The sequence below is a fragment of the Seriola dumerili genome, unplaced genomic scaffold (assembly GCF_002260705.1).
Source record: "Seriola dumerili isolate Sdu_G_001 unplaced genomic scaffold, Sdu_1.0 BDQW01000109.1, whole genome shotgun sequence".
NCBI lineage: Eukaryota > Metazoa > Chordata > Actinopteri > Carangiformes > Carangidae > Seriola > Seriola dumerili.
The window spans coordinates 364130-377400 of NW_019174364.1; the positions used below are offsets into that span (position 1 = coordinate 364130).

The 13271-nt window shown below is 42.6% G+C and overlaps 1 protein-coding gene across 1 annotated transcript in view; it reads right to left on the minus strand.

The window, feature by feature from the left end:
• Positions 1-5914: 5914 nt before the first annotated feature.
• Positions 5915-13271, minus strand: part of LOC111222921 (protein bassoon-like) — a 61352-nt gene continuing 53995 nt past the window's right edge. The window contains exons 7-14 of the mRNA XM_022746831.1: positions 10737-12831; positions 9468-10354; positions 9085-9199; positions 8839-8985; positions 8584-8639; positions 8222-8340; positions 7529-7722; positions 5915-6517 (exon numbers count right to left, since the gene is read on the minus strand). Coding sequence (XP_022602552.1) covers positions 8599-8639; positions 8839-8985; positions 9085-9199; positions 9468-10354; positions 10737-12831 — 3285 coding nt within the window. The 3' untranslated portion in view covers positions 5915-6517; positions 7529-7722; positions 8222-8340; positions 8584-8598. The remainder of the gene's footprint in view (positions 6518-7528; positions 7723-8221; positions 8341-8583; positions 8640-8838; positions 8986-9084; positions 9200-9467; positions 10355-10736; positions 12832-13271) is intronic.

The following is a 13271-nucleotide window of genomic DNA, read 5'->3' on the forward strand; positions in this document are numbered from 1 at the left end:
TTAGTTATTTTCAGTTTTCTCCATAGTATCTGCTTACAACCAACCAGTTCTTAATTGAACACAAAAGGATGATGATAAGTAATAATTTAAGTTAAAAACCCTTTTCCCAGTGAATCAAAATAGCACAAATTATTAAAGGGTTGTGCATTGATTATGCAGTCTCTGGGACTTGCAAGCAAGCAGATTAAGACTATGAGTGACAGGAGAGGGAGGAAAACCTGAGCAGCCAGTTCTCCCTCAGCCCCATTCATTTGTCATTTTGCTCAACAGCCTGATGGGTCTGGACATATTTAGGGCTGATAGGGTTGTGGGTCTGCTCTCTGCTGGCCTCTCGTGGTGTGGTTAAACACATCAAAGACTTGTTAAGAGACTCTTTAATCACCTTTTGCTTGTAGGCTACTTTTCTACATCAGAAAGGTTTCTCATTTGTTAAGAGAGGTAAGTGTCTCTTTGAAATGTCGAAGTTGGTTCAAGAAAAAAATTAACCACATCATCTGCTTGTAGTACAGTGAGTCAGCTCAATTCTGGTCATGCGTGAGTGCACTCTGGCTGTAACAATGACACATTATTAATTTGTGGGATGAGTGGTCATTGCTTCTGGTCACTCCCTGCCTTCTCGCTTCTTCTACTTCTATATGTCACACTTCCCATCACTTGAGGATGACTCACAAAGCGCTTTTTCTGCGGTCATTGCTGGGGAAAATAATCCTCGCTCAGAGGCTAAGGCTCCCGTGATGGCTTTCAGGAAATGGATGAAAGCAAGAATCCCAATTATACCATAATGACTTACCTTTATCTCCTTAAGAGGACATCTATGTCAAGTGACTAATAACTGAGGACAATAATAACAATTAATCAACCTGCTGTATACAAGCATTCACCTGCTCTGCAGTGGGAGACGGGAAGAGAAGCCTCTAAGACCAACAATATCTGTAAAGTACTATAGAGTAACTGACCTCCAACAAATTATGAGAGAAGTGGGGGTTGGGGGGGGGTCAGAAGTTTTATATGTATTATTATGATGTTAAATATGATTCATTAGATGGACCTGGAGGAAAAAAGGTTGGACCCCCTTTGCTGTAGATTTGGCTGCTGGGCCCAGCAATAAATCTGTGTTAGCGTATAGATGGAGCACTTAAGACTTTACAACACTGCCAATGATGGGTCATGATGGTCTAGTTAATAGAGAAATTTTAGTGGTGTTTTAACCTTTGAGAAGCTATGTCTCAATCATCTTTAAAAATAATAAATATACATATCATGTATGAACATCTTGCCATATATATTGCTCCTTTTGAAATAGTTTGTTGAAGTCTTGCTGGTTATGATACGGTACAGCAGGATCAATTGTTCTCTAAAAATGAACTATTTTGTTTCTCACAGTTCAACCTCACATTTAAAAAAACAGAAGATTCTAGACCTGTAAGTCCCAGGGAAAACTTCCTCCTCATTAGGTTTTTTTGCTCATATCTAGTTTGGTTTGCTGTTCAGTGCAAAGTACAGAGACTGACATCATTAAAGAAACCAGTGACCTTCTTTTAGCAGTAGAGTTGGGTAAAAGTTCAATTTAATCCTTTCACATCCTAGTGTTGTCTTTGACTGTGTAGTCCATGCAATTATAATTGAACACTTTATATTCTGGATTAGCATCAAGGACATAGCACTTAAGTTCAGTTTAAGGCCTCGTCCTGTTTTGCATTTACAGGATCCCAGCTGGTTGTATTATAAAGAGCTATTTTCTTTCTTTACCATCACCCCCTACTCAACACTTTCAATTGTTCCATATTGAATTTGACTGTCCATCAGCCAACATGACTCCGGCTTTCAAAGATTTAGTTCAGATTTTTAATTTAGTATTTACTTTTAATTAACAGGAAGGGGGAGGCCTCCCAACCATTTTGTTCATTTAACAATGACACACACACACACACACACACACACACACACACACACACACACACACACACACACACACACACACACACACACACACTTATAGCTCCTTATTCCTTTGACTAATGAAACTTTGACAGCAATAGTGTTATATGTGGCAGATCATATTCAATAGACAATTAGGTAAATTTAAAACTTAGTTACTTGGTCTACTGTGCTTTTAATTATGTACCTAACCTGATGAGGGCAGCCAAGAGCTGCAGATGTGATTATTGATGCCCTACTATGTGGGAAAGGGGAGCTGGAGAATGGGTTTGTGATTTTATAGTAACCTAATGGCCCATTCAACTTTCTTACGCTGGAGTAGTCCTCCACTGTGCTGTGGTGCCACACATACAAGCACAATAAAGAAACATGGCATCCTGTGTGCTCAGGCTGCTGGTAAATTAATACCAGAGCTGCACTGCAGTGCCAGCATGAATATACTGCAAGATCTCCTCATAAACGAGTGGTAAGTCAGTGGGTTCTGGAGATATTTGCCATAAGCGAAGAAACATAATATATGCACCACACTGACATGAAGAATACCAAGATCTGGCAAGCACTTCATCTGTAGCATACTGAGTGCTTTAAAACCTCTGTGGACCATTGACATCTGGGCCTCCCCACCAGTCAAAGCCTCTTGGATAAACATCTTGAGGATTTACCAGCACGTCCAGATGCTATCGATTCACCACTTCATAATATCTTAAAGAATCACTTGAATGACTAAAAACTTTTATGACAGCACTCTTCAGCAATTCCAGTTGCAGCTGTATTTGTAACAGTGTGGCAGCAGATAAATACTAAATGGCATATTTACACCTTGACACATCAGGTTAAGAATTTTCAATTCATTTTTTTGGAGAATAGAGGACAAAGTGAGGATGACTAGAAACTACAGTATTTTATTTTTTTTATTTTTATTTAATATTCTCTCTTTCCCTGACACAAACACATGCAGGCTGACATACCACACATCCTCACAGTCATACTTCCATCTCTCCCCATGCATTGGCAATCACTGCTCCTGCCTCCCTACCTCCCACACTGGGATAAGTCATCACTGCTTCAGCACGTAAAGCCTGGTCTTATCTGAACAGTCTTCGTTGCCTTCGAGGTTTTATTCTTGAGCTCCCCTCTGTCTGCAGCAAAGCTACTACACAACTTCTACCAAGTGTCTCTATCTGTACTGCAAGGAAATCGGTGACACACACACAGACTTAAGACAATAACCACAATATATTCCTTTTCTTTTTATTCTTTTCTCTGTTTGGAAATTGCAGGGTCAATATTTTCATTAATCACATTACTTGACATGATGCACCAAAATTTACTCTATCTGTTTACAGGAATACACTGAATAGAACACAAGGTTTCACAATGGATACACGACTGACGTTTTGCCCATTGCACTTACAACAGTGAATGACATTTTCCAGATTTTTTGTTTCATTTTTTTTCAGCTTCTTCCCATAACCTTCATCACTTTGCAGATCGTATCCATCAAATCAAGACCTCCTGACAGTCTGACAAAGGCATTCTACTCTGCAATTGCCGTGGAGGTTTTTCACTCTTGTTTTACAATACACAATATGTATAGAAACTCTACACAGACCAGATATGTTTCTGAATATGAGTTTTGTTCCACTGTTGTAAACAGTCAATACGAGTCAGCCACATACACTATGCTTATGCAATAATAATAATAATAATCATCATCATTAATTTCATCATTATCCTCATTATTGTGGTAATAAATATTCTTTTTATACACAAAAGTTGGCAGCAAATACGGCATGGGGATGCACATGACAGCCGTACTCAAAACTCAAGAGCTGTACAGAAGAATTAATTTGTATTTACAGTAAGAATGTGTGTCTGTCTGCCTCTCTGTAAATCCGTACGTTTGCACTGAAGGCTGTTTTGTCTCATGCACCTCATATCGACCAGATAGCATCTCCACCTCTTGTTTTGATACAGATCTCACACTATTTAGTTGGAGGCACCGTTACGCAACCCCCATATTTCTGTGTTTCATCGAGAAGCAAGTGCTACCAGTCAGGCTTGTGCTTTCAAAATGACATGCCCTGATTTGTGAATGACTGGCTGAACATTTTACTCATCAATATTTTCTACGTTGGCCTGTGAAAGTCAAGGTTTGAAACCTTAGTGAAATCATGCCTTTCCTTTTTTTTATTTTTTATTTTTAATTCAGGTACAACTTCCAAGAATATAAGATCTAATCATGCACCTTTCCAATGGCTTGGCTGCTGAGTGGTTTAGTCAACAATGAAATATCTGATAGAAGCATTCCATTCACCCCACAGGTTATACTGACACTCAATATGTACACTGACACGTATTAATGAGAAGTGCTGACCATCTGTATCACAGGTTTATAGCCGCACGGACAGTCACTGCAAGCCAAACACTGAGGTGCCCAGGTCAGCCAAAACGCACAAAAACTGAATGAGGGCTTACAAACAGCCAGACAAAGCCAAGCAAACCCATGCTTCGAAGCGACATGATGGTGGACATTCAGAACCGACAGTCTACACAGTTTACCCTTTGGCAACAAGTCCCCCGTGTGGGGTGTGAGGGGTGAAAACATGCCACGAAAATAAAAACAATTCTAGTTCAATATTCAATATTCAAATTCATACAGACAAGTTGCTAAGTAAAAACATTTTCATGACTTTTTTTTTTTTTTTTTTTTTTTTTTTTTTTTTTTTACTATTTTAGTTCATAATTTTGTTGTTTTTCTTGTGAATACAGTCATGATAATAAACTGTTTTAGGCTGAATCACTTCCAGGTTCAAAATGAGTCATTGCATAGAACATTAAAATTGATAATTGCTTTCATCCTCTCCTATATCTGTATGCACAGGTGTGTGTGTGTGTATGTGTGTGTGTTTGTGTATGATCGTGTACACTTGTGTGTTTGTATGTGTGTGTGTCTTTGTCACAAATAGAGGCAGTGGGCCCAGCTTGTTAGTGAGATTATCTTGTTGGTGAATAAGTAACCACATTAATCAGCAGGAGGTTAATGGGTCTGTTCAGTGGAGAACTAAATTAACCTTGGCTCTGAATGTAACTTGGACGCAAAATGTGTAACGTGTACAGTGTGTGTGTATATGTGTTTGCAGAAGACAGAGAGAGAGAGTGTCTGTGTGAGTGTGTTCGTACCTGTCTACATGCTCGTATGCATCTGCACATAACATGCACGTCTGGACACGGTACTGTGTTTGTAAACCCTCTGACAAATTGTATTACGGCTATTTATCGACAGATGTGTTTGATATTTCCCATCACTAATTTAAACAATATTTATACCATTGTGCTATATACCATTTTCTGCATGCTATTGCTTTTAAAAATCAACAAGCAAATTATTTGATGCAAGAAAACAGATTCAAACAAATCAAAAGTGAAAAATATAAAGTTTTACCAAAGAAAAACACAGAACAACAAAAAAAAAGAAAGAAAAGAAAGTCACCAGAAAGTGATTCCATAAATACACAAAAGACAAATTTACATCATTATATCTCTGATTTGGATTTGTTTTATGTACATACAATAGTATACAGTTGTGTAAAAAGAAATGCATGATGATATGGACGATTTAAAACATATGAGGTATACAAGTAAAAACATGTACTGAATAAGGCTCTTCCATTCAGTGAATATCAGGCAAAAATGAAAAGAAACTAGAAGATGAGACAAATCAATAAAAAGGACAAAGTCCCAGAAGGCTCTGGGACTGACTATAACGATGGCTTTGCGATGGCTAATAAAGAGCCGTGGCCACTCTTTCATTTGGTCCTCTCATCTGTGTGATTCTCACACTTGTGGGCACACTGGTAGTAATTCCCTTCCCTAAACACCTACAGCTAATGACTGGTGGCATCTCATAGGTGGTGAAAAATGGGCTTCTTTTTTTTTTTTTTTTTTTCAGTTTTTCAAATATTTGTGCGTGCATTCTCATGTCCACATTTACACAATGCATTCTGTAGACATCAAAAGAAAAAGAGGAGAAATAAAAACACATTCAACGAAAGGGTCAAATTCCCTATACTGGAATGTACTGTAGAGACCAGAGAAACCAAGCATTCAAGGATTGTAGTGGAATCATCAGGTTGGTTGTCATTGCCGTGATACACCTCGTCTTCTATGTGGCATCGTTGTGGGCTAAGATTGGTATCTTTGGTACGAGGAAAACCTATGAAAATCTATCTTCTTTATTTTTTCACTGTGTTTTGGCTCTGGGCTCTGAGGACATCAATACAGAATCAAAAATCCTTGCCAGAAATGCACTCTTGAGACATGAGTTGTGTTCCTTCAAAATCCCTGTAGAGGGCGCTGTGAGGCTTCCTTTATTGAGATGTTTGAAACCATGGACATGCACGGCCAAACACGCTGAAATTCTCCCATGATATCCAGGTGCCTCAGTTAGCAGGCCTTTCACTGTCACACAGGTCCCAGGAGACTTTCTCTAAAAGAGGAGTGGAAGCAGGATTCCAGTCCCCCTTCCCCCACTCTCCTCCGCCTCACTGCATCCACATTATTGACGGTTGTTGTCCTCCTGTAATAAAGACAGTGAAGATGTGAATGCTGGCAGAAACAAATTAATTGTTAATGCACAACATCAAATCTACCAGACCTGATGCCAACACAAAATATAATGCTGCAACATACAGTATACCAATATGGAAAAGTGAAAAACTAAATTTGTATTTTAAATTAATATCAGCCTCTAAAAAATCTGTGTTCTGCAATGGCCATTACACAGCTCACTGACACAGGCTGAAACCTTCTGCTATGTTTATGTTACAGCTCTGCCAGCCTACTCCCCCTTACTTCCTATGATACTCCAACCAATCACAGCCCTGCTGGTATCGGCAGTAATCCACTGGGCTGAGCAGGCTGGCCTGCTGCTCCAAGAAGCACTGAGTCGGGTTTATCTCCACATTCCCCCTCTGAGTACTCAGACAGGCCAGAGACACGGAGAAGACTGACACGGCCACTGATATTAATGCAAGTGTCAACATAGACAACACAACAGCTGAATGAGAGAACTTCATTCAAATGAGGCACAACTTCATCCTGTGCAAGTCACAGTATGTGTTTTGACAGAAGCTAAATAAAGTGCATTGAAATCTGCTTTATTTGCGCCTCTGTAGTTCCACACCATTGAGCGGGATTAGTTCATTTGTTCATTCTTCCATGTAATGAGTGATGCTTTCCATGAGTCATGATTCTGTGCGCCTGCATGTGCTCTTGTCCCTGTGTGTCTTTGCGTGTGTGACATTAAAGCCAAGCCACAGTTAGCCTTCTCAGGCTAATTATAGCCCAGTGTGCTTGGCCCAGATTATTGCAAGTGTGTGGAGTCAGAAGGTAAAGCGTACTAGTGCTGACCTCCCTTGTTCTTGGCTTTGGCCTCTCACCTCTCCAGCACAAAGTTCAGGCAAACTGTGACTTTAATTACCTGACCTGACACAGCAGTGAACCATTGAAATAAAATGCTGATGCAAGCAAAAACACAACCAACAAATAACCAACAACAAAACAAAAGTTATGCATTTTAGTTACTTACCAGTGAGTCGTCAGATGTCTCCACTATCATCATTCTGGGACTGTAGTTTTGTCAAGGCACCCACTTACTTTCAGGCCTCTGCTCATGTCTTGTAACACCATGCTGACGAAGCGATCACCCTTATTTAATTCACTTCAATCGTGTGCCCGCGTCTGGGGAATACAGTGCTGACAAGGCATCCTTTGATTCCAGCTCTGTTCAGTAATTTGGGGTAAGGGGAAGGTACAGCAGATCAGTCCGAATTTACAATCACAGCATTTAATGAGTCATCACTTCACTTGAGTCTTCTCATTATGCAGACATGGACTATGCTAATCTATGTAAATATCCATCTGATAAAACACGTAATCCATTAATCAAAGTGTGACAGCATTCTATGTTTTCACAGCTTGGAGTCTTGGAGTGCGTTAAATAAAACTACGATTCACCAGGTAAAATGGAAAGTATCACCCAGCCATCAACAGTTTAACAAGTTACTGCATCTATTTTATAGGATGCAAATGTCACAAAAGTGAAGAAACGCATTATACATTTTTTAAATAGTTTCCTACGATGACATGGTTTTTACTTGCTTAGTGGAGCAGGTGACACAATATTTATTATAAAGACGTAGCCCACCCCAAAATAATTTAAACATGTCCAAAAAAAGTAACAATTTCTCAAGGGATAAGGAAGAGTTAATGAGATACTCACTGATGCACCCAAGATCTCTCTTCCTCTATTTCCTCTGTAATGTGAAATGTATTTAATGCAGTTTCATAGGTTTTTCAAGTACAAAGCTACCAATCCATCTCATTTCAACTCTGGATACCCTGAAAAAAAAAGCACAATTGATTCAAAGTAAGATTAAAGTGAAGCAATAAACACATAAACACTATCATTTCCCATATATCCATGGTTTAATTCACAATTTAATTCCTCATTTCTGTTGATAAGCAGACCGCTATCTGTTGCTTCCCATCCGAAAATCAATCCATCCTTCTAAATTAGAAGTTTGAAAAACGAAAACAGTTTGAGTTCCCTGTAACTTTCACTGAAAACTTGAGTTCACCTACCCTCCTCTGATTAGTTCACCAAAATGAAGTGAACTTCTTCCCGAGGCCAGACAAAGCTGTGAGTGACAAAGAGAAGGAGGTAAATATAGAAATGAGAAAACAACCTACCCCAAACAGTGAAATGCCCAATCAAGGAATTCCACTGTCTTCATTTTTACTTTGTTACTACTACTACTACTTTTAAAATAAAAGGTAAAGATTTAACAAAGATAAGCAGTAATACAATTTTAAACATTTATTTATTCATGACTGTACCATCTCCCAGTTTTCCCGCCTGCTCTGCTGCCCCTCCTTGCAGAATTTTGGTGAGTACATTTTCCCCCTCAGCAGGTGCAGGTCCTGCTGCAGCGCCGCCTATACCTCCGGGTTTGCTACCAATCCCAACAGGGGCGGCCTTGGAGCCTGCAAACAACAAACAACATAACCATCACACATCCCCACATGTCATCATTAGCTTGTGGTCATTGTGTGGTTTATGGTAGCGGTGGAACTGAGACTTACCGATGCCTGTTAGAGGAGGTGTAGCTATTTTGGTAGGCTGAGGTGCGGTTGGGACTGCTGCTGTAGGTTTCATTCCCACAGCTGCTGCTGCTGCAGGCGTAGCGTCCATTTTTGCCTGCAGAAGATTTAGTAGAGACAAGGATGAAGTTAAGTTTTATTTGCTACTATATATATTATTCTAGACTTGACATCATATTCTATGATTTGAAGTGTAACTCTTGATTTCCCTTCTCCAGTTTTCTATATAATGCCAACCAACCTTTTTTAAGATAGTCAGATTGTTGTAGAAAATACCACACTCCACAGGATTGTATCACATCCTTAAAAACATAATGTTATATACTCTGTATAGGTAAAATCAAACCATGCTTAGGTCTACTAACCGCTGTAGTAGCCGGCTGCCCAGCTGCAGACCCTACTCCTGGCTGGCGTCCCTGTGGTGGGGTTTGGCCGGTTTTGGGCTGCTGTTGTGCTGGTCCTGCTCCTGCAGTGGTTGTTGTGGGCTGGCTGCTCTGAGAGGTCTGGCTGTGTTGCAGTGGTTGTTGCTGCTGCTGTTGTTGTTGTTGTGCACTCGGCTGCTGGGCCTGCTGGGTGATATCAAGTGGTTCAGAGCCTGGATGTCTCCCAGACTGACCCTGACCACCTGACCGTTGCTGCCCAGCATGGCCCTGAGGGGGCTGCTGCTGCTGCTGCTGCTGCTGCTGCTGCTGCTGCTGCTGCTGCTGCTGCTGCTGCTGTTGCGTTGGTTTAGGCCCTGCTGCAGAGGGATCCTGCCTCCTGGAGCTTACGCGATCTCCTTGGGGTCTCTGGCTCCTTCCCCCAGTGCCATGGTGATGACCAGAGGCGGTGTCACGAGAGAAGTCTCCTGAGTTCCGGGGGCTTCCCTGGGCAGAACGGGAGTCTGGACCACTCCTTCTTTGTGTAGATGAAGCATTTCTGCCATCAGAGCGACCAGATGGGTCTTTGGGGTGTGTCCTGGAAGATCGCGAGGACCTGGGATCCTCTGAGGAGTGGCGAGAAGAGCTGTGTCTGCCTGTGCTGCCGCTGTGGTGACGGTGGTCCCGTGACGGTGTGGAGGACGAGTGGCGTTGTTGGTTGTATTCATCCTGGGGACCATAATCCTCTGGAGGTTCATCATAATCATGGTAGGTGTGTTTACTACGCCTACCTGTTGATGAGTGACCTCCACTTCCATGATGTCTTGAGCGATCAGAACGGGCCTCTCGTGGCTTCTCAAACCAGTCAGTTTCCTCTTGGCCCAGGTGATAGGCTTTTCAAAACCAAAACAAACATTATCAGTCAACTGTTTTACATGTCGAGAGGAGCAGCATGCAGATCGAAGTCATGCAAAATAACAGGGAAAACATGCTCCAAATCCCAGAGCCATGCACATTTTTGGAGGAATCCAACAACAACAAAAAAAGCTTAAAAAAACAGAAGACATCACCTCACACTGAAAAATTATGTATCCAAAACATAAATATAAAATAGGCATATTTGGCTTCATTTTCGACAGGAACCAGTCCATAAAAAAAAAGACAAGACAAACAAAGTAATGCGCTCTTCTCACTTGGCATGCAGTTTCTTTCCAGCACACTTTAAAGATGGGAGGAACGAATTTCATGCAGTACAAATGATTCAGCACCAGTTACCTTCACTGTCAGAAACAGCACAGTGCATGTCATCTACAAGGTAAGGGTCATCTGGTTTATAAACATGACTCCTGGGCAGGTCCTTCTTGTGGTGGTCCTGCACATCTGGCAATGAATGGCTGGAGCCATACTGATTTCTCACATCATGGGCTTCTGATATGCCAGATGTTCTTCCTATGCCTACAGGCTTCCCAACAGGACTGAGTGGGCTCTCCTCTTCTGAATTCTGGCTGCGCATGGGAGGCCTTCCACTGCGGCCGCTTCTCTGAGACCGCTCCATTGCATCTCTTTCATAGGATTTACTCCTGTGGCCTGTGGCATCTCTGGAGGAAATCTTGTCCATACCATATCCAGTAGACCTGGACCTTCCAGAGCTATACATGCGGTCCTCCTCCTCAAGACCCTCACGACTGGTGCCGTAATATTTCTGCTGGTCGTATGCGCTCTTCTTCATCCCATAGGTGACATCATCTTGAAGCTTCTTGGATCTGGACACGACTGTACAGCTGCCTCCTGTTGATGTTGTCATCGTGTAAGAGGCAAGGTCAGACTCCACATCCCGTGCTTCCTCAATAGGGGAGAATTTAGAAATCTTCTGCTCCATTCCCTGCTTCCTGTGCTTACTGCGTTTAGAGGAGACTACTGCAGGGGCGAGGTTCTTGGGTGTGAGTTTGTGGCTACTGGAGCTGCTCCGTGATGAGTGTTTATAATCATCATAGTAATAGGAAGAGCCTCCACTCACTGTGGTGCTGGTGCGACTGTCTACTGTTCCTTGGTAACCTGTTGAGCTTGTAGGTCTACCATAAGCATCCACAGGCTCATCCTCAGGCCTACCATAGGCAGTCCCACGGGCAGGGCCGTTCTCAGTGCGATAACGCCCTCCCACAGGATGACCTAAAGCATCGGTGGGTTGGCTAGTGTTGTCTTTTGTCAACTCACTGATGTCATCAATCATGACGTAGTTCCTAGGAATATTCTGCTCCAGGTTAGCGGTGTAGAGACCATCTGAAGCATAAGCAGAGGTGGGGCTGTCCACAGAATGAGTCAGACCAGGCTCAGGGGGGCGGTATTGTCCATATGCATTGCTGTAGACTGAGCCAAAGTTGGTATCTGGAGCTGATGTTGCCACCGACACTGCTGGGTTGCTGATGACCTCATAGTTGGTGGGGAGTTTTTGCTCAAGGTCAGCCAAAGACGTTTGCCTTGGTCTCTGATGGACTGTAAGGATTTCTGCCTGGGGTTGGTAGGTGAGGCCAGGTTGGTAAGAGCTGTGGCTGGGGTAGGGGAGGCTCTGACCTGGCATGGGCTGACCAGGCTGATGGAAGCCCTGGTGACCATGCTGCTGCATGCCAAGGTCTGGCTGATAGGAGGACTGGGCATACATGCGGGAGGAATAGGTTCCCTGGTTCTGGTAGCCAGGGCCTGGTGGGGGATGGGGTTGGAAAGTTCCTGGCTGGGGTGCAGAGGATGAAGGGTACTGAGGAGGTTGGAAGCCTATCTGTTGGTAAGCAGAGCCTGGCTGCTGTGTTGATGGTTGACTTTGAGGGTATGAATAAGACATATAAGATGAGGTTGAGGGATACTGAGAAGCTGCATTGAGGTCATTGGTAAACTGACTCAGTGGTGCAGTGCTGGGCCTTGTCAGCAGACCATTAGCATCAAAGGTTCCTGTTGCAGCTGCTATCCTGAGGTTATTGAGCTCACTGTCTGACATGTAGTCACGAGCGTCACCCATACATCTCAGGTAAGCCAGCTCTCTCCTCTCCCTCTCCTTCACCATGGTCTCCTTACGTTGGGTGATGCCTAGCTCCAAGTAACGAAGCTTGGCATCAATCTCTTTTTCTTCTTCCTCCAGTTCGGCTTGCTGTTTACGGAGCTTTGACGACTCTTGTTCAACGGCTTTCAGTTCACTAAGCAGGCCGGCCTTGGTGACTCCCTGGGTGGGTCTGGGTAGGACCCTCTGGGGCATGCCAGGAGAGCTGTACATTTGTGCTGGAGTAACAATGGGGAGCGGAGTTTCCTCTGGAGGGGGGCTGGGGAGAGTCCTCTTTACTTTCCTCATCAGAGAGTTCTGCTGCTGCTGCAGGGAGGCCATCTGCTAGGAGAGGCAGAGACACATCAGCAAACACTGAGCTATAAACAGAATGTGTTTATGTAAATTAGACTCATTACTGTACACTGGGTACTCACAGAGGGTCTGCAAATTTCCTCATCCCCAGACCTAAGTGAAGGGCTATGCAGCCTGATATGTTGTCCACTTGATGTTAATTGACCTATGTGCATTAGCTCCATCCGCAGTTCAATTAACATAGTTTAATTTCATTACATTGATTAAAATGTTGTTTCACTGAAGCCAAAGATGCTAAGTGTCGATTTTCATTTTATGCCTGATTAACAATGTTAAGTAAAATGTTTAGAAGTGGCAGTCAGTGAAGTCAACTCAAAGCACCTCTATTATATAATAATACTCCTACTTGTACACATAAGTGGAACCACCTTAGGGACAATTTAGCCATATTACTTGTTATCCTAAAC